Consider the following 23,151-nt stretch of genomic DNA (forward strand, 5'->3'; position numbering starts at 1 on the left):
AAACTCATGAAGCCCGGATCTGCTGTGCTCAGCTCTCCACGTTGATGGGGTGTGACCTTCTTTTCCCTGTGTTTGTTTTCCTTCTCCCCACTTTTCCTCCCTCTAACTCATGTCCGTGTGCCTGGAGCGTGCAGCGGGTTGGAGGGCCGAGAGGCGTGAAAGCCGAACGGTAAACACGGTAATAAGGAAGTGGTGTAAAGGCGGGGAACAGCGGGGAGCTGATGGGACTGTGCTGCTTAGCCAGTTCCCCTACATTTCCTGCCCAGCGGGAGTCCTTCAGCATGTGGCTCTGTGTCTCAGCGCTGATGGTTGGGCTGTCAGTCTGCTATAATATCTTTTGCTCTTCAACCCTCTATTCTATAATAGATTCACAGATTGTCATGTTTCTATGCTGAAGAAATGTTTAAGGCCGTGAGGGTATTAAACAAACATTGTTAAAGCTATTAGAATTTATGCTGTATCAAAAGTGCCAAAAAAGGAGAGAACCTTGCATACAGGAACCTGGAGAACCCTCTTTCAATGATGATTTTTTTTTTTAACAGTGAAGTTTTGTGTGAGTATTTAATGTGTTTTTATGAGTCAGTTGAAGAAGAATTTCTGTGACCTTTGCGAGACAGACAAAGTTTATTCTATTCTGTTCTATTCTATCCCCCACTCTGTCATAGGAGTTGCTTGCATATATTATATATCAGTGGCAGTAAATCTTTAAAGATGAAACACATGAATTAAACTTCCCTTGAACATCAGACTCGAATTCAAGCACATCAACCTTCAAGCACATCTTTCCACAGTGTGTTACATGTGTGTGATGTTCTACTGAAGTCCATGGAGTCATTTCAGAATTGCGTGGATGACATCAACATAATACATTATGATGCATCAATTAAACAGGAAAGTCCACTGACAGTATTTTCCGGCGTTCAAGAGTTTTCTCTTCAAAAACGCCACTTGACAAGGAAAAACCCACATATACAGTAAGTCACACTGGAGTATAAGTCACCCTTTTTGTTCTGTAATATCAGCTCCTTATTTTGGGATGTGTCGTGCTTTGATTTATGCGAAAGTTCCATAGCTAGTCATTATAATTAAATGTGTCATTTTTTGGTATAAGTCATTCAGTATATAAGTAGCACTGGAGTATAAGTCGCAGGACCTCTCAAATTAGTAAGAAAAAAACCTGCGACTTATACTCCAGAAAATATGCGTCTCCCCTTAATGATGTAAAATCAGCATTTTTAATCTTAATTGGGATGTCTCAAACAAGTTTTTTTTTGTTTTGTTTTGCTCCCAATCCTGATCAGAGTCACGTAATATTAATATCTGCCTATACAGAGTCCCAATCCGATAATTGTATTTTCCTCAATATTACACATGCACAGAGCAGAATAAAGACATTAATGTCAAGCCATTATTATTATTGTTGTATGTAAAAAAAAATGTTTTCAAAAATGGACTTTTACTCTAACTGGGGAGCCAAGACTTGTTGAGCACTGTTAATAAAACAGCTTTGTTGCATATGTAAAGAGTATTTACACATGCACCATGGGTCTATAGCAAAGCAGCATCATGGAGCCTTCTTAGAGCACTGACATAAAGCTTCTAAAGTGAAGCAGAGTGATCATGTATGCACTTATTTGGTGGCGCGGGTTTAATTAAACAGATATCAGTCAATCAAAATAAAAACACCTTGATTGGTCTGATATTGATCAGATCTGACCACTTTGGAACATCCATAAATCTTAACTTGGGGTCTTCCTAGCCCTCAGGGAGAAGGTCCTTCATCAAGGAGGTGAACAAGAACCTGATGGTCACTCTGTCAGAGTACCAGCATTCCTCTGTGAAGAGAGGAGATGCTTTCAGAAGGACAACCATCTCTACAGCAATCCACCAACCAGGCCTGTATGGTAGAGTGGCCAGACGTAAGCCACTCTTTAGTAAAAGGCACATGGCAGCCCACCTGGAGTTGCCAAAAGGCACCAGAAGGATTCTCAGACTATGAGAAACAAAATTCTTTGGTCTGATGAGACAAAGATTGAACTCTTTTGGTGTGAATGCCAGGTGTCATTTTGCAGGAAACCAGGCACCATCCCTACAGTGAAGCATGGTGGTGGCAGCATCATGCTGTGGGGATGTTTTTCAGCAGCAGGAACTGGGAGACAAGTCAGGATTGAGGGAAAGAAGAACGCAGCAATGTACAGAGAGATCCTGGATGAAAACCTGCTCCAGAGCATTCCTGACCTCAGATTGGGGCAACGGTTCATCTTTCAGCAGGACAATGACCCTAAGCACACAGCCATGAGGAGTGGCTTCAGGACAACTCAGTGAATGTCCTTGAGTGGCCCAGCCAGAGCCCAGACCTGAATCCAATTGAACATCTCTGGAAAGGTCTGAAAATGGCTGTGCACCGATGCTCCCCATCCAACCAGATGGAGCTTCAGAGGTGCTGCAAAGAGGAATGAGCAAAACTGGCCAAAGACAGGTGCGCCAAGCTTGTGGCATCATATTAAAGAAGACTTGAGGCTATTATTGCTGCCAAAGGTGCATCAACCACATATTGAACAAAGGATGTGAATACTTACGTACGCATGATTTCTTAGTTTTTTTTAATTTTTAATAAATATGCAAAAAAAAAAAAAAAAACTTTTTCATGTTGTCATTATGGGGTGTTGTGAGTAGAATTTTTTGGGGAAAAATTAATTTTATTCATTTGGAATAACGCTGTAACATAACAAAATGTTGAAAAAGTGAAGCGCTGTGAATACTTTCCAGATCCACTGTATCTGAATTAAAGTAGTCAAATTCTCTATTAAACAGGTCAATAGTTCTGTTTATACATTAACTGACAAATATGTATTCAAAAAAACAAATGTCCAATTAATTATGGAACATTCAGATCCAAATTATCTTCCTTCCTGCAGATCTTCATATGGTGTTCTACTACTGTGAGATCTACTAACCAGTTTAGAAGAAGCTGATCATTGGCTCTATTTTCACGTATTGCATTTTGAGCCATGTCTTTTGTCACACTGGTTCTGTGTGGCTTCCTTTTAGGTCTGGCCCATTCGTTTGGATGCTAGAAGACATTTACTGTGCGTGCAAATGGCATATCTACATGCACACTTTCATTCACACAAATGCACTCTTTGTGGTTTAATGCACCGTAAATACAATTTCACACTTGCGGTGACTCCAGTATACTCCCAATTAACCCTGCAAGCTTCCTTATCCACCTGATTAGAGAAATTATCAATGCACAACAATAACACGGCCCTGGGGCTTCACACAATCGTGAGGTACTTTTTTTTTTTAATCATAAACGCACATGACAGGTCTTCCTTCTGACACACAAAGGAAAATATACAGTACACACAAAAGTGTGACATCAGAAAACTGGCTGTTACAGAGAAACCTTAACAACTAGAGTCTGAATAGCAACATTAACCTAAATGCATAGTAGCATATTGTACTCAAGGTTTCCACAAAACTCCACGCATCTTAAAATGATGCAACATTGGCTTTATGTGTGTGTGTGTGTGTGTGTGTGTGTGTGTGTGTGTGTGTGTGTGTGTGTGTGTGTGTGTGTGTGTGTGTGTGTGTGTGTGTGTGTATGTGAGAGCGAATATTTTGGAATTGTGAACTGTTTGGATGCTTGAAGACGTGACCTCATCATGCATGTAAGTGCAGTAAGACTTTCAGTAAGCAGCTTTGAGTTTGTTCCAAAGCCCAGCTGGTGAAGCTTAACTTACTTGTGTTCTCTGTGGGTGTTGTGTTATCGGTATTTGACCCCAAGTTAAGTATTCTATTTACAGTCCATTTAAATGTGCTGTATGTAATCCCCACCCTAGGGAAAGAGATTTTCACTAAGTTTAAATGTAGGCGGGGGTTCTTCATAAAAAATACACAAGCTACAGCCACTACACAAATCTTTCTTTCCTCTGTTGCACCTATGACTTGCACTGAGGTAGAAAACAGGGAAAGTGTGAAGGACAGGCTTGGGAGTTGCCTCATGGGCAAAGAAAGAGCGTTAAATCGGGTTAGCGACCCTTCTAAAGGGAGAGCCAAACTGGTTACAGTTGACACACCCACAACTGTCAATTAAAGGCATTTAATCAGTAATTCTGCTCAAGATGCCCTCCTGGAGGCAATCCAGGGTTAACAAAGTTTTGAAATGCTCTGACTTAATGCACGGAGGCACAGCAGCTGGACAATGCTGTTCTTCTTTAGTGATCTCTGGCAAGATCCAAACCTGGTCACCTCCCAATGCTTTGCCCTTGGTCAGCAATTTGCATGATAATTTGATATTAACACTGGCAACGCTTAAGATTTCCATCCCTCTGAGTTACAGTAAGGCAAAAAAAAAACAAAACACAAGTAAATCCACAAACGGACATGAGCTGATGTCTGGGATATGCTGCACCACTGTATATTAGTGGTGTAACGCATCACAAAACCAACAGTTCAGATCAGATCAGGGTTTTTACTCATGGATCACATCATGTTTTGGATCAGCAAAAAAAAAAAAAAAGAAAAGAAAAAAAAAAAAAAAAAGACAAATGCGACTGAATTTTTAAAAATAATTTAAACAGTGAAAACAATGGCATTGTTCCACTGGTCCTAAATGACAATGAGGTGTTGATTGTTTTAAATGATGTTGTCCATACGGCTGCTCCCATTTCGTGTTCGGGGTCGCCACAGCGGATACAACCAGATCCGCATTGGTAGCTGGCACAAGTTTTACGCCGGATGCCTTTCCTGACGCAACTCCAGTTTTACCTGGAGAAACACACACAGCCGCTGGTCTTCCAAAGAGGTCTCCCATCCATGTACCAACCAGGTCCCGCACCACTTAGCTTCTGAGATCTGACGGGATCAGGCTGACACAGAGTAGATCGGCTGCGATTGTTTTAAATGATATAACACCTAAATAGATCCTTGTCATTTGATTGGTGGATTCTATGTCGTGTAATATTGATCCTTTCTCCCATTTGCAATTTTGTTCCATACACTTTGCACCACTACACACCGAGACCACTTTTAATGTAAAAACATGACGTATTGCGTTTACGTGCATACAGCAATCAAGCACTGACGAACCGCGCACTCACAATAGCACTCTTGCAACCTTTGACACGACGATGGCGCTTAGTTTAAAACAAACATGGCGGGATTTGAACAAGCTTATTGATGGTGCTCATTCTTCTAACAGAAAAAAACAAACAAATCCAGTATGCCTGGAGGCATTCGCAGTATTCACAGTATTCGCTGGGACGTCTCTAACTGAAGTACAAGCACTGTTGGATGAAGAGTTCGACAAATTTCTGTCGCGATTTTTTGCTGGACTGAGGAAAGCAGACGAAGACACGAAGTCAATGCATGGCATAAAGTATGGACTACATCGTCATTTTAAGACCGTGAGATATGCGGATCGGCAGCTCGGTGGATTTCTGGTAGCAGCGGATCTCTCTCAGCGCCTCAGTGCTGGGCCTGTAATGGTGAGGCTTCTTCACACCGCCGGTAGCCGGAGTGCTCTTCCGGGCGGCTTTGGTAGCCAGCTGCTTCCTCGGAGCTTCTCCTCCGGTGAATTTATGGGCGGTCTGCTTGGTTCTGGCCATATTAAGCTTATGCTATGAAACTGCCGGCCGCTTCATTACATCGTCATTAATTTCACCATCTGGTATAACATACGGATCCACTGAACCAACTGCTACACATCGATCCCAATAAACAGCTTTATCTCGAGGGTTTAAAGCCTCATAATAACCTTTCATTCTCTCTATTTTCTTTCACGTGCCAGCTGCGTAGTAATCCAAGATGGAGACGGTAACTGTCCCGCAGCAAATCGATCACGTGATTGAAAACCCGCTATACTGATGCTCAGCATTCATCACAGACATTCATAGCCTCTTCAGCATTCTGCTAACGATGAAAATAAATCCCATTAAGCATCCAAGACTAAAAACGTATGTTAAATTACACTGTTAACAACAACATGTCATTCATTGTGAGTGGCTCAGGTTACAGAAGCAGGGCTATGACATCATCTTTTCAGAAAAGGTCCATATGTTCAGCGTCTTTGTACCGACGTGTCCGAACCCGACCCGAACAAAAGTATCAAAATCTGTTTTCAACATGCTCCATTCATTTGAAAGCACAAATGTTTTTCCCATTCACACTTTGATTTTCATTGCAACTCTACATCGAGATTTACCCATTTATTACTTTTAAAGCAAGTCAGGATGACAAGAAATCTATATTTCACACTATTGTGTAAGCTTTCTAAATAGTCCACAGTTGACATGCGTGGCGAACTGTGTGTGTGTTGGGAGGGGGTGTTGTCTTTAAGGATCACGGCTCAACTATGTTCTCTGACACTACCACTTACTCAAGTAATATTCTGAAGTTACATTAGAAAACATTGTGTACACGACTCTTGGTGCTGAAATGACATATTTCATATACAGCTCGACTTTTCAAGAAGTGACAAATTCAGTATTCTCTTTCCACTATTTAATGCTGTTCGCCAGAGAACAGAGCCACATGTTGGAGGTGGGCTCATGTCTCCTCCCTTAGGCCTTATTCCCATGGCTAGATACATTACTGTGGGAGGAGCTGGGGGGCTGAGGGAGACTGCTGCTCCTGTTCCACGCATGGAGCAGGGGTTGTAAGCCAGGGCGGGAGAATGGAGGCAAGGATGGGGCAAGGTGGCAGCAAAGAGGGGTGGAGAGGGGGATAAGCTGCTCTGAGAGTTGAACGGAGCTCCAAAACGTTGTGTGGGGGGCAACGGATTAGGAAGGCTCTGAGGAAGACATCTGCTTCTGTGCCAAGCTTCCACATTATCAAAGGCACCAGCGTTTCCCACATCATCAACTTTTCATGAGCGCACTCGCTGGTAAATATCAGTCGTAGTGCTGTGGGTCTCTCGGGGGGGGGGGGGGGGGGACTTTTCCTTATTTCACAACTATGAAACACAATTCTGAAAGGACTCTGAAGAAGTTGCAAACTGTATCGAGTTTTTTCTTGTACTTATTTATGGACAGAAAAGTTAAACTGTTGATGCATGAAACAAGTGATCATCATAAATGGATGCAATATTGTAGAAGTGTGATCAATATTTCTTTTGCGTCTATTGCACAACCGTAAGATGCAGCTCTTCTCTATTAGCACTGCTGTACACTTCAGAAAACAAAAGCCACACAATGACTGACCTTTTCTTCTTCTGCGGCGCTCAGCATGCTCTGCCAGACATCTCTGATGACCGGGATGTCTTGATGTCTCGTTGTGTAGCAGTGGGACTGGATCACATGTGTCAAAGTCATGTTGCTGATAATGGCTTCCAGAACCTTCTTCACATAACTGAAGGACAAGCGAGCCTGTGTTCTGGTGCCAGCCTGAACCAACTGCATGGTACAAGGAACCAAAGCAATTTGGCCTGCACAGAACACAGATTCATCGACCTGCAGAAGCAAAACACAGCACTAATATTAGATTTCGATCAGATAAGGGTTTGAGTTTCCACCCAGTACATTAGTGTATTTAAAGGGCTCATATTATATACTAATATATGTACATGTAAAATACACTGTAATGAAAGTAAGGCAAGAAAAAATGGCTGCAAACTGATCAACAGAAAGTTAGATATTATACCAAAAATGATAAATACACATTTCTGTGTCAACGTATATGTCAAATTGCTATTGGTATTATGGTCAGAGCAGATGGTCACCCCTCTGAGTCTGGTCAGCTTGTGGTTTATTCCTACAATTAAAAAAAAAACAATAATAATAATAATAAATTAAAAAAAACACCTGAGTGTTTTGTGTTGACCAAGCCACAAATCTACAAAATGGCCCCAGCCGTATCCATAGCAAAAAGAAAGAATCAATGGCAAATTATGTGTAATTTTCCTGTATTTTTAATATTTTCTGGGCAAAAAGCAACTGGCTTCCATTTCTCAAAAATTACATTGGTTGAACCAAAAAAAAAAAAAAAAAAGAAGCTATCCGGGCATATTTGGAGAATATTTACCATCATTCATTCATTGAGGGAACTAACTGTGTGCTATAATATATGCAACCCAGTCTCATGGCAGTTTGTGGGACTGGGTTCCGAAAAGTACATTAATCTATGGGTTTGTGATGGGGGTACGAAAATGGGTGTTTTTCGTAACGGGGCACAAATTTATTTTGTGACGGTGGCCACAAAATGTGGTGTGTGGGGGGTCAAAGTTAACGTTTATGGAGGGTATAACTTACACTATGGTTATGGTTAGAGTTAGGAGAAGGGGAAGATTATAAATAGCAACATAAAAAAACGTGTCACAAAAAGTGAGCGCTTTTCGTGATGGGGCACAAAAAAAACGTGACACTGGAATGAATATATGTCATAGGATGTATTCAAAACAAATATTAAAGTTTGTACCCCCAAAATACCACAGAGATAGCCAAGTGATGCTGCATCTAAAAACAAAACAAATCCCTGTTTTCAGTTGTTTTTGGGGGGGGGTGGTGTTACATGATGGTAACAGAAAACAGATAGAAAACGTAATTCAAGAAACCTGGAATATAAAGACTTTTCATCCTGTTAGCACAACATAGTACATGACTTTATCTTTAATTAACTGGGCTTCCTCTTTGCCAAGAATCACGTTTCTTTACGTTTGACATAAATGTGCAAACAAAATACTACTCCATCTATGCTGCTAGTTGTTTTTAACAATACAATTCTGTCACCTGACTCCAACTAATCAGTTTCTTTGGATGTGCATTATAGAGATGACATGGTATAAATTTTTCAAAAAGCATCTGCATCATTTGATTACTCATAATTCCGTTTATTTCAGTCAAAGATCATACAGATGTGCAACAATGTAGAAATAAATATAACATGCTTCACCACTTAAAACCCCTCGGCTGATGTGAAGTAGAATGTGACAGGTGAATGAATCGCAACCTATGTCCCCCAAAAAGGGAGGTTAAGGCCACCAATCTCCAATAGGCTTCATACTCACTCTAATGAACATCCTGTGTCTTGCTCAGGTGAGCAAGATGACCAATTTCCCCAGAAAAAGTAGGTCAATGTGACCAATCATCAACAGGCCTCTGGCACACCCCAAGACGCATCACGGACATGAAAATAATGAACATCCTACAAGGGATAATATGTTCAAAAAGTTACATGTATAGAGAGATAGACACATACAGGCAGACAGGAGTACAGATGCCCAGATGATGACAAAACCCCTTTGGCTGTAAGCTGAGAGGTTAAGAACTGACCTATATCATGTGTGTCTCACAGACTAAGCAGCAGTCCAGATATGGATTTCTTATACAGTAAGTATAAAAGGAGAAGTTTCAGGCTTAGGGTTTGCTTATAGCAGGACAGTTGGTACAATCACAGACAGAATTTCTAGACTTTCAGAGTGTTGAACTTATACAACACATATACAACTGTATAAAGTTTGGACAAAATGGTCAAGGACAAAATAAAGACTACAATTCTCATTTGTTTCATTTGTAAGATGAAACAAAGCTGTGGAGTGTTGCAGAAAACAGACATTTACCGTTACTTAGCCAAGTACAGTTTTAAAAGGGGGTAAAAGACACAAAAAAGCAAAGCAAATAACTTTGGCAGGCATTTTTCAGATCGAAAAGTAAAATCTTCAAATTGTTTGTTTTGTTCAGCCAACATTTAAAAACCTAATGATGTACAATTATAGACTTATTTGCACGTTGCCCATGGGGATCCACAGGCTCTAGGTTGGGTAGTGTTTAGAAAATAGGTAGCTGACATTTTTCAAGGGTAGCAATAAATTATGCAAAGTTTCTAATGAGTTGGAATGGTGTGTAAACTCAATCCATTAAGTTCCTGTTAATTACGTAATTTTTTTATGTTAATTTACTGTCTTAATGTATTTATAAATTGTGTAGGTTCTTATTTTCACACTATTATTATTATTATCAGTATTATTATTTTATTTTATTATTACTTCTATTTTTTCATTTGATTTTTAAATGGACCACAATGGAAATAAGTGTTTTCACTTTCTTGTGTCATCCATGTATTTTTAATGTATTTACAACTATATGATGTACTTACATTGAACTTACTAAATAAAACCACGCATGCACACACGCATACACGTACACAGACACCACTTGGCTTTTAATACATAGATGATTTACCATCCCCTGCTGGAATGGTATGTGAGTCTAGAATCTAATTATCAATGTCCATTGTTCAGTGTCGTTAGCTAATATCCATAGTTTTTCCAAAAATATTAGTCCTATCATCTTTCCATTTTTGCAGCATTTACCCATGACTCAAAATACATAAACATACCAAACGGCAAATGTTGGCTCTCCCCAGTTTCTCCATGATTGAAGCGATTCACATGTGCACACGCACACAGAGGCCATCTGGCTATTAATTTTTTAGATGAAATATAAAAAGCACACAAAATCCTCATACTTGAGGATGTTGCTGTGTGAAACAACCCAAAAATGAGTGACATTTTAGGCTGTTAAATCACATCACTGATAATAGATAAATAAAAAAAAATAATAATAATAATAATAATAATAATAAACTGACTAATTGACCATGTTGAATTTCTGCACTAATTCGCACTAAACTCTTAAAAGCAAAATGTACGAATATAAACTAAAACTAATGAAAACTTCAAAAGATATTTCACAATTAAGGCAGCAAAATATACGTCACTGTGGTGCTACAATCAAATTAACATTGATTACCAGTGTATGTTTGAATTGCGGTGCATTAATTTACAAGATCCACCTCACTACCAATTCGCAGCATCTTATCGCCAACAATTCTCATTTCACAACTGTAAAACAAGCAGGTGTTTCCTGTGAAAGCTGTCAATGCATCTCCATGGCGCCACCGTCATTTCTCAGCATAATTAGCCATGTGATAACAAGCTCAATTATCTTTGAAAGACCCCTGCTAGAATTACTCTTCCTATATAGTGCATCCTGACCAAAAAAAAAAAAAAAAAATCTATCTGTTTAATGCAGAGGGACGAGTAGGGACGAGGACTGGAATTAAGGAGGTCACGTCTTCAGAGACCGTGTGAGTCACCAGTGATTGAGGTGCCATAGAATTAGTGCCGGATGCTCGCATTTATTCAATGCAAATAGGTGGAAACATGTTGATAACTGCAGGGACACTGGAGCCTGAGCAAAATCACATCCCCGGGGAGGACCATGGAGGATGGAATCAATTGGAACACGGCCCAAAAAAGTGACCTTTACCGATTAGCAAAGGTACAGCCAGAAGTAACGTGTTTCCCAGTCTGATTATGAGAGTTAAAGCATTGTGTAAAATTGATTTTCATCCACCCATGACAGTTAAATAAAGCCAGGGAAAGATCTTTAATCTAAATTCTGCTTCTAAGCAAAATTTAGGCACGAAATGGCTCATTTTTTTTACTTGTGACCCACAACACAGAAGTCCATATGTGTCTGTCTGACCTGAGAGACAGCTACTGACCTAGTCACCACTATATGTGGCACACAGAGCATGTGGCAGAAAGATACAACACTCGCTCTCAAAAGGGAGATGGAGTGTGGCAATCAGCAGCTTCTTTTCAATTAAAGTGGATATGACACCTAAACAATTAGGTAAAACTGATATAAATATCAAAAATATACATACAATATAGTAAGTTCAAAGTGGTTTTAATCATTCTCACTGAGAAATAAAGTTTGTACAGCTTCTCGAAAGTGTGTTCTTGGAAAGCGCGCTGGCAGCGTTCCATCAGCGGTCACGTGATGCCGTGACGTCACAGAGTGTAGAGTCCCGTCTTTGTCTGTTAGACTCACAACAGAAACAGATAGACCTCAGCATGGACAGTGACGAGATCAAGAACTTTTCTGACTCCTCTTCAAGTGTGGATTGTTTCTGTGAGGAAATCAAGACCGACTCGGATCCTGAGGATGTCACAACAGTGATTAGACCGTACAGATTCGAGCCGTATCTTTCGGACGAACATTCAAACCAGGAGCAGTCTAGCAGCGAAAATAATGCCGACGGTGTTTATGGCGGAGCCCAAGCAAAGGCAAGAGACGTGCCAATTCCGATGGATTTTGAAAGGCTGCAGAATACGGAATGGTAAGGGAGGCTTTGATGTTTGTAGCTGCTGTTTATAACACTCTAATTATAGCATTTTCGATTCTAGCGTCTGTTTACTGCCTTTGTTATTTTTACAGATCCGCGATAGTGTAGCTACTACTTGCAGACCACCATCATTACCTTCGGGTTTTTGCCATTTTCGAGTGCTTGGCATTGCATTCATCCGTGTTTAGTTATGTTATTTTCACGAAAGAATAGGAAATAAACGGCGAAAGTTTTGAAAAAAATCGCCAAAAACAACAGTGAACATGGCACCGCTGTGTTTACTACGTATTGCACTGATATTTTTAAAAGGTCCTTGACCATTTCAAGATTACTGTGAACATATTATTTGGGGTTGACATTTTAGGTGTTCCTGTGAGCGGTGCGAGAACTTGGAGACAGTAGAGGAAAGTGTCTGCTGTCGGGAGCAAATGCGTGTGTGCGAGTGGAGGGAGTGGCAGCCTGACATCTCGTGCATCGCACAACACCGCGGCTTTCGATCAATCTGCCTGGACTTGAAAAGGCTAAAACCTTTCACCCTTGTGATTGTGCAATATGCTGTGACACACTGGTCAGGCATATCGACAAACAAGTCCCTGAGAGTTGTGTTTAATTAAAGTTTCTGCCGCTAAAAACAGTGTAAACAATGGCCGCCAAGTGTGCAGGCCGATATGGTGTACAGGCAGTGATGTATTTCAGGTTTGGTGCTTAGCGGTAAGCTAGTCACGGGGCGTGCACATTTTTCAGTGGCGGGATGTTCAAATGTTGTATATAGCGGGAGAACCGCATCCATTTTCCCAAAATGCTTAGGTTGACCGAATTATATAACCTTTGTTACATGTAATAAGACTATGTTGTCTTTAAGTGTCATATCCACTTTAAAGCTACAGTGTGTATGATTTAGGGGTGTGGGCCGCTCATGTAGGCCGCCATGATGCATCACCTTGTTGATAAAGTAGCCCAAATGGTGGCTCACACATGTGGCTTAACACAACAGAAGGAAAGTTAGCATGCGTCCCCAACACCGAAGAAGCGAAACCATGAGGGGAAAAAACACACTGTAGCTTTAAAGGGACAGTTACACCTTCTTCTTCGTCTTTCGGCTGTTCCCGTTAGGGGTCGCCACAGCAGATCAATCGTTTCCATTTCACCCTGTCCTCTGTATCTTCCTCTGTCACACCAACCACCTGCATGTCCTCTCTCAGCACATCCATGAACCTCCTCTTTGGTCTCCCTCTTCTCCTCCTGCCTGGTGGCTCCATCCTCAGCATCCTTCTCCCTATATACCCTGGGTCCCTCCTCTACACATGTCCAAACCATCTCAATCTCGCCTCTCTGACTTTGTCTCCAAACCGTCCCACCTGAGCTGTCCCTCTGGTATGTTAATTCCTAATCTTGTCCATACTTGTCACTCCCAAAGAGAATCTCAACATCTTCAGCTCTGCCACCTCCAGCTCTGCCTCCTGTCTTTTTTGTTAGTGCCACTGTCTCTAAACCATACAACATAGCTGGTCTCACTACTGTTTTGTAAACTTTCCCCTTCACTCTTGCTGATATTCTTCGGTCACAAATCACTCCTGCCACCTTTCTCCACCCACTCCACCCTGCCTGCACTCTCTTCTTCACCTCTCTACCACACTCTCCATTACTTTGAACAGTTGACCCCAAATATTTAAACTCATCTACTTTCACCACTTCTACTCCTTGTAACTGCACTATTCCACTGGGCTCCCTCTCATTCACACACATGTACTCAGTCTTGCTTCTAATGACTTTCATTCCCCTTCTCTTCAAAGCATATCTCCACTTCTCCAGACTAGACTCAACTTGCTCTCTACTCTCACTACAGATCACAATGTCATCTGCAAACATCATAGTCCATGGGGACTCCTGTCTGATCTCATCTGTCAACCTGTCCATCACCACTGCAAACAAGAAAGGACTCAGAGCTGATCCTTGGTGTAATCCCACCTCCACCTTGAATGAGTCTGTCATTCCGACTGCGCATCTCACCACTGTCACACTATTCTTATACATGTCCTGCACTACCCTAACATACTTCTCTGCCACTCCAGACTTCCTCATACAATGCCACAACTCTTCTCTTGGCACCCTATCATAAGCTTTTTCTAAGTCCACAAACACACAAAGTAACTCTTTCTGTCCTTCTCTGTACTTTTCCAACAGTATTCTCAGAGCAAACATTGCATCTGTAGTGCTCTTTCTCGGCATGAAACCATATTGCTGCTCACAGATCTTCACCTGTTTTCGAAGCCTAGCTTCTACTACTCTTTCCCATAACTTCATGCTGTGGCTGATCAGCTTTATGCCTCTGTAGTTACTGCAGCTCTGCACATCACCCTTGTTCTTGAAAATAGGAACCAGCACACTTCGTCTCCACTCCTCAGGCATCCTCTCACTTTCCAAGATTTTATTAAACAATCTGGTTAGAAATTCTACCGCCATCTCTCCTAGACATTTCCATGCCTCCATTGGAATGTCATCTGGACCAACTGCCTTTCCACTCTTCATCCTCTTCATAGCAGCCCTCACTTCTTCCTTGCTAATCTCTTTTACTTCCTGATTTACTCTCACCACATCATCCAGCCTTTTCTCTCACTCATTTTCTTTATTCATCAACTCTTCAAAATATTCCCTCCACCTTCTCAGCACATACTCCTCACTTGTCAGCACATTACCATGTGCATCTTTTACCACCCTAACCTGCTGCACATCCTTTCCAGCTCTGTCCCTTTGTCTGGCCAATCGGTACAAGTCCTTTTCTCCTTCCTTACTATTCAACTTCTTGTACAGCTCGCAATATGCCTTTTCCTTTGCTTTTGCCACTTCTCTTCTTGCCTTATGCCGCATCTCCTTGTACTCCTGTCTACTTTCTTCATCTCTCCGACTATCCCAAAACTTTTTCGCCAACCTCTTTCTCCTTATGCTTTCCTGGACCTCTTCATTCCACCACCAAGTCTCCTTGTCTTCCTTCCACTGTCCAGATGTCATACCCAGTACTGCCCTAGCTGTCTCCCTCACCACATCTGCAGTACTTTTCCAGTTGTCCAAAACTGCTTCCCCTCCAACTAGTGCTTCTCACCTGCTCGCTAAATTTCACACAACAGTCTTCCTCCTTCAGCTTCCACCATCTGATCCTTTGTTGAGCTCTCACTCTCTTCTTCTTTACCTCTAAAGTCATCCTACAAACAACCATCCTATGCTGTCTAGTGACACTCTCTCCTGCTACCACCTTACAGTCTGTGATTTCTTTTAGCTTGCATCTCCTATAAAGAATGTAGTCCACCTGTGTGCACCTTCCTCCACTCTTATATGTTACCCTGTGCTCCTCCCTTTTCTTAAAGTAGGTATTCACCACAGCCATTTCCATCCTTTTTGCAAAGTCAACTACCATCTGTCCTTCCCCATTCCTATCCTTGATACCATATCTACCCATTACTTCCTCATCACCTCTGTTCCCTTCACCAACATGCCCACTGAAGTCTGCTCCTATCACCACTCTTTCATGCTTGGGCACACTCTCCACCACCTCATCTAACACACTCCAGAAATCTTCTTTCTCCATCTCACAACCTACCTGTGGGGCATATGCACTGATGATATTCATCATCACCCCTTCAATTTCCAACTTCACACTCATCACCCTGTCAGACACTCGCTTAACCTCCAACACGCTTTAACATACTCTTCCTTTAAAATGACCCCAACACCATTTCTCTTCCTGTCCTCACCATGGTATAACAACTTGTACCCACCGCCGATGCTCCTGCTCTTACTTCCCTTCTACTTGGTCTCTTGCACACACAATATGTCTACCTTTCTCCTCTCCATCATATCAGCCAGCTCTCTCCCTTTACCAGTCATACTACCAACATTCAAAGTCCCCACTCTCATTTCCACCCTTCTAGTTTTCTTCTTCTCCCGCTGTTCGTGGCAACGTTTTCCTCCTCTTCTCCGTCGTCTTCGCCCAGCAGTAACCCAATTTCCACCGGCACCCTGTTGGGCAATAGCACCGGTGGCGGACGTTGTTAACCCGGGCCGTGACCGATCCGGTATGGGAATCCGATTCTGAGTGTGCATAGTTGGGTTGGCTTGTTTTACGCCAGATGCCCTTCCTGACGCAACCCTCCTCATTTATCCGGGCTTGGGACCGGCACTGAGAATGTACTGGCTGCACACCCCATGTGGCTGAGTTACAGTTACACCTGTCTGTTTTTTTTTTGTGTTTTTTTTTTTAAATACAATGCCGTGTTTTGAGACAATCAGTGACCTATATTTGCTTGTTGCAAAGATTTATAATATCACCCTATTAAGACATGATGTTCCACAACCTAAATTTCCTTCTTTCGTGTGCTTCAAACTCTCCCATTCTTCATGTGGTATTAAGGGCACATTAGGTGTCATTAGGATGGTATATCTTGTTCAAACCAGGAAACTCAAATGCTGAATATTTTCCCCCTGTTGCAGTGTATTTAATCTGCCTTCTACAGAGGAGCCGTAGAACAAGGTGCTAGACATTCAGCTGTTTAGCTGGAGGGCTGACACGGTCATGGCAATTTCCATAATCAGATGGTTTTGCAATGATCCCCAGCTCCTTGGTTCACTTGTCAACACTGATTTTTTTTCTTCTTCCATCGCTGCTGCTTCTTTAAATTAATGGGACAGTGTGGGAGACAGGCGATGGAGGGAAGACGAAGAAAAAGAGGTACGAGTGAGGGATGCGGAAGAAATATGGCCCTCGCTGCTTTCAACCAGCCGGATCAATCATTTACCTGTGAGCACTATCTGCTGGAGCGGGGTGCATGACTATGTCTGCCTTACCTAAAAGCCACATCCTCACACATCAACAACAAATTGTCATTGGCATTCCATTTATGAGCCATCAAATGCCATCATATCCAAGCTGACAAAAGGAGCTCCATCAGGTTGGATGCAAGGCCAGAATCTTTTAACAAGTTCATCCCCATGAAGAGGGCTCTCTGCACTTTGAATTCATAAAGGATGGATACCATTTGTTGATTTGAATATCAAAAGGAACTAGCATGGGGCCCCCTTGACTGTTAAAGGCAGACTCCCATAGCTTCTACCAAGCAGGTGTGTGATGATCAATTATTAAGGATGCCGCTCTGGTTAGTCTTAGTGGGAGGTGAAATAGGGGATTTGGAGGATTGTGACAGTGGGGGCACATCTTTCTCTGGTGAACCTGGTCGGGGAGAGACGACGAAGAAGGGAGAGCGAATACTATTTACATAAAATTAACAGTTCAAAAGAATGAGTTCACACACCAATCAAACTTGTTAATTGACTGTCAATGGTGTGTCCCTGAATATACAACACAACTACATTATTCATCTCAGGGCTTGACAGCAAAGACAGTCCAATTTGCATGGGCGTTCTAAACGTGATCAACAACCACAATGCCACATGCATTTTTAATAGAGCAGAGATGGGATTTTTTAATATTCATAAGGGTCAAACAATTGCATATGACATTAAACTTTCTATAACGAGGTAAGTATTTCTGAAATGCTAGCCTTAGCGGTCTAAATGGCCCACAGAGAAACAGAGGATGCGTTGTATTATGGTGTTCATCGTGAATCAATTCTACAAAATGTCCACATTGTTTTATTTCTGTTCCACTGTTTCTTAATATTAGAGAACATTTCCTGTGGACAAATGAAATATTTTCACACTTTCTAGATTTAGTAGCTTCGTGTTAAGTGAACGGAAACAGCTGGCTGAAGAGACACAACACTGGATGTTACAGTGACTGCAGTTAATAGTCACTTTTTTTGTATCAAAGCATGGTTGTTTTGAATCTTTATGACAGATTATCAGTGACGTTTTTGTTTTGAGCCATGTATGAAGACTGGACCCCTTGTGAATACTGAATCCTCCCATTCAACCACCTGATCTCCACACACACACTCCAGCCACTGCCTGCTCCAGAGGAGAGGAAAAGCAACATACAGTACGAACCAGAATCATTAAAGTTAGCTTTTTCCATCGATTATTACTATTTTTCAAGGTTAATGTTTGTGGTCAATGCAGTTTCGTGGTCTGATCATGCATGATTGTGCATCATTATGGCAGAGTGGGTGTGCTGTCGAACATGTCATGTGAGGTCTTTGTCATATTATGCCCTTTTAACACAAGAAACAGACTTCCCTAGACCTTTAGACCAGGTTTTTAATGGCCTATGGCAGAAATGTTTTTTGCAACCTCACAATGGCACTTGACCTTCATCGTGCACAACCCTCCATTTTCTGACAAAGACACTAATGGGTGTACAGACAAGTGCAAGTATGTTTGGTATTTAAAGAATGTGGGCAACAGGTGGAAACTCGGAATGATACTTGAGTTGCTCTGTGCACTTCTTTGTGCTGGGTGGAAGATGTGGCCACAAATCTCTAGTAAAGATCTCCCCAGATATTAAGGATCGGGTTGTCAAATGCCACAGAGTCGGCATGCACAGGACACACGGTATGGTGCACAGCTCAAGCTGCAATAAATAAAAACAAAGCAAATAAAACATTACTACTGGATGAAGCTCATTTACACAATTGACAGGTCATTTAACCCCTTAAGCCCTAGAGCCTATTTCACCAAAATCACATACCATACATTATGATTTATCTCTCAGCTTGTACAAGGTCAAAAATGCAAAAGTTTGGATCAGCTAAAAGACAGGTCCTAGGGGATGTTGTGGATGCAAAAAAAATTGAAAGTAAATAATACTTGGTAGGAGTAAATGAGGTTTTGTTTCCCAAAAAATAAATTCCAATTTATGTCTTTATTTGCTTGGCATTTCAGCTGTGGTTAGTTGCTATGAGACTGAGGTGGATACTTTTGTAGAGGAGACTTCGCTTGACATTTTGATGTATAATAAGTGTATGTTGGTGTCAGCGTTATTAGTCATGAGTGTTCAAATGTTCCAAAACAGGGCAAGTCCCCAAATTTGAGGACTCTAGGGTTTAAGAGGTTAAGACATCAGTAGGACTGCACATTTTCTAGTTTGTTTCAAAATGTAATAGAGAGAGAAGGAGAGAGACATACTGACAGAACCTGGACAAACAGCAGCTTGTGTCAAAATTGGATCAGTGTAATTTTCTATCAAGAAACCATAATTGTTACAAGATCGGGAGTAAAAAAAAAAAAAACTTTTACGTCACACACATCACCACAACAGCATATTAACAGAGAAAATGCATCTTTCAGCCAATGTGTGAAAGGAGCTCATGCAACGGCAGCATTTCGCCCCAGGATAAAATTGTATATGCAAGCAGATTTTCATAATCTAATAAATGTCCAAAGAGCAAATTTGGGAAGAGCCACAGTTACTTTGACAGACTGGACAAAGATTCAGAATACGGATATTGAGCATGCGAGAAGTCATGAATGGAATAAATGCCCGTAGAACCAACTAGCAAACAATTAGACAAGAAAAAAAAAAAAAAAAAAAAAAAAAAAAAAAACATTGACCAAAACAGAAAATTGTGATTTTTTTTTTTTTTTTTTTTTTTGTTAAGTTTAGTATATCATTGTATCAGTGGTCCATTTAAATATTGGTCTCTAAAAAGCTTTGGCATGAAAGAATGTTTTTTATCTTCCTGCAGACTACAGTGTTGCCATCACATCACTGTTTGTTTCTGGACTTTGCTTGTTTCTAAATACTCCTGTATTCAGGTGAGAAATCTCCTCTTGGAACTGTGAATAAAATAAATTCTCATCCAAGTTTAAAAATGTAACATGCGCAAGATTAAATGTGTCTGTCCCCAATGAATGCTATTGTTTTTACCAATGTGGCATCATCCAGGCTCTGGTCAACAATTAATAATTGTTATTATCCTTTTTGTAAAAAATGTTTAATTATTACACACAAAAAAGTCAACTTGTTGAAAGTGTTAAGTGTTTAGGATCTGACATTTTTTGTAAAAAGATACATACTGTATTTTGTGGAGTATAACTCACTTTTTTTTTACTAGTTTGGGAGGTCCTGTGACTTCTACTCTGGCTTGACGTATATACCAAAAAAGTAATAGATTAAAAAAAAAAAAATCACACATTCGGTATTAATAATAAGAATTATAATGACTATTTGTATAGGACTTTCCCATGAATCAAAGCAGAAATCAAACTAAACTAATAATAGCAATACACTTCAACAATGCACAAAAATCCAAAATTAAAGATCTGATCATACAGAAAAAATTGCAACTTTATATCCCATTGCAACTTATACTCTGGAAAATACGGTATAAGTAAAGATTAAAAAACTCCATGCCAGAGAATTCTGTGTTGATTTGTGTCATGACTGATAAGTTAAAATTGTTTTTGAGTTTGCAGTCGTCAACCAGCTTTAAGAGTATAAAGTGAAATAGAAACTTACAAACCTTTTATTACAAACTCAAACAAGCTTCCTATTAGTTCAAAAGTTATTGTTCTCTTTCAGAATATTAACATAAGCAGGTTTTTTTTTTTTTTTTGCTTTAATAATCCTTATTTCATGGCTAAATGCAACATTACCTTTCTAACAAACATGTGGACAGTGAACGAATGGACTCAATGAGCACCTGGTTGTGTTATTTTTCAGGCTACTGAGGTGTTTCTAATTGCAGTTTGGGTCAAAGCTCTTCAAGACACTACCAGACAGTGCCAGACTCTATTCACATATTCACACTAGTGTTGGAGCCCTCCAGGCACCATCTAGTTGAGGACGTCTCCAAGTGTCATTAGCAGAGTGTTGGACTGGTATAGATGAGTGGGGACGGCCGGGATAAAATGACCTGGTATTGACGAACAGTCAAGTTTTTCAGTGTGGTTCCAAGGACAGAGCGAGGCAGAAAATGGCTCCTTCACTATCAGATATGCTAATGGTCACATTTCTCCCCAATGAGACCCCATGCATAATTTAAGCAGGAAAATGATAACAGAAAATGTGTAAAAATGGGTTGAATTCATGTGTGTAAGTTTAACTTTATGCAAGAGCACATGCTTTCAATCTAAAGGGGTAATAATGGCAATACAGTATCAAATAGTGGGTTATTAAATGTAGTGAAAATAATTAATAGTATTAATATCTCCTTTTATTGACATGTCTCTCTGTAGGGCAGCATTATTTCATTTCAAAACTAAGTTGACTGCATCTCATTGATGACTAACAGGGCAAGGCAACACTGTAAAGATTATTTGGGGAGTATTATTCATTTATTAGATTAACAGATTAAGAACCACAGCACGTGGCACTAAGACTAACGCACATGTATGAATTATAATATAATTATAATATAATTTTAACTCAATTTTTAAGGTTCACCTTGAATATCTTATAAAACATTATTAAAAAGAATTTAACATTTAACTGATAAAAATGGAAAATCTATTTTAAAATAAGACTACACTGATACACAGACCCCTGAATCAATATAAATCTACTATTAACTAGTTAAGCTTGTTTCTCTACTACTTCACATCTTCAAATTCTCACAAATTTGATAGCGGTAGGCAGCATAATGGATTAACGCATCCATTTGAATTTTACGTTTGGGTTTACATCACACCAGTTCTGAATGGGAAAGATATGCTCTGCTATTTATGCTATGTTAACAACAGCTAACTTCTTCTTCTGGGCTATGCTTTCTGCTACTGTAAGTGGTGCTGCCCCAGTGGTGAATAAAAGGTAACCAGAGGCACTGCCAATGTGGTGCAACACAGTAGCAAAAACCTGGGAAGGTAGCTGATCTCAAGCTACCTTGAGATCAGCTACCTTCCGCAGCTAAATGATCCTTCCGCAGGTTCACCTACAGAAACCTTGTTACAACTTTTACTTCCTCTAGATAGTCAAGTTTGATCGTCTTCTCGTCTTCTCTCAATGCCATTTTTGGCTTGTTCTAATATATAATAAAAAAGAATCTCCACATTAAACAAAGAATCTCATGGGATCACATATAATCAAATCAAACTGTTCATTACAAAAAAAGTACTCTTCCTGAATTGTATCTTTTCCCATATATCTACAGTAGATACATACTGTATCAAAAGATATGCACAATTAATTAATAAATGTAAACAGTTGTAGATAGATACTTTATTTGGTCATTTTCTTCTTTAAAATGTTAAGATTAGCATGGGGGTTGTTTAAAAAGCAGGGATAAAAAAAAGAACTGGGTTTGAAGTTTTGTTGAACGTATTTAAGTGCATGCATTATTTCTGCCTTTTTGGTGGGGATTAGATATGCGACAACTGTTTAATCCATGTGTGGTGGATTGGCAGTTTGGTCAGGGCTCTGCGCCTCTGATTTCATCTTGAACTGGCTTCAAATCTGTGGGGCTCTTTCAGCATTAGTGCATTCAAAGCAGATCATGTCTGGGAGTAAGAAATGATAAGAGATGGGCTCATGTTGTGCTGCACCCTGAGGAAATCCTGCCTCTTCTGACACCTCATTTCTGCAAATATAAACCTTTCAGTAGAACCACAACCTTTCTCTGCTCTACAGAATCTCTCCCCGTGTTAGGCTTTTCATTTAAAGAAGGAGGAGCGAGGTATTTGCCCTTTATATATATATATATATATTATATATATATATATATATATATATATATATATATATATATATATATATGCTCCTCTTTTCCTCCGCTACCACTGCTTTTCTCGTCTTGTTTGTGTTCCAGTTTGAGCCGAGCCCATGTACGCTCAACTGTCACACAAAATCAGCGTTACTTAATGGCGACATAAATAGCCGTATGAGTTCACATAGAAAGACAAGTACAGGACACTTCTGGACGCGCTCAGCTCCGGTCAACTGTGCATTTAGAGACACACAACAAAGGCATATGCTCATCAAAACATACATTTTCCACACTAAAGTAGGAGAATTTTCAAAATGACAACTATACGGCAATTGTTGAGACAAGGTGTAGTCAGGCTAAAGCAGGGACACCGGCCTTTCCCTCAACCTTCTCTAAGCTTGCATTCTATTTTTCCATTTTGTCTGTA

At 40.4% G+C, this 23,151-nt stretch overlaps 1 protein-coding gene across 1 annotated transcript in view; it reads right to left on the bottom strand.

The window, feature by feature from the left end:
• The window catches only part of dph6 (diphthamine biosynthesis 6), a 173,693-nt gene that overhangs the window by 19,489 nt on the left and 131,053 nt on the right, over window positions 1-23,151 (bottom strand). Inside the window, exon 13 of the mRNA XM_034195656.1 lies at window positions 7,206-7,454. Coding sequence (XP_034051547.1) covers window positions 7,206-7,454 — 249 coding nt within the window. The remainder of the gene's footprint in view (window positions 1-7,205; window positions 7,455-23,151) is intronic.

Source organism: Thalassophryne amazonica, chromosome 19, assembly GCF_902500255.1.
Source record: "Thalassophryne amazonica chromosome 19, fThaAma1.1, whole genome shotgun sequence".
NCBI lineage: Eukaryota > Metazoa > Chordata > Actinopteri > Batrachoidiformes > Batrachoididae > Thalassophryne > Thalassophryne amazonica.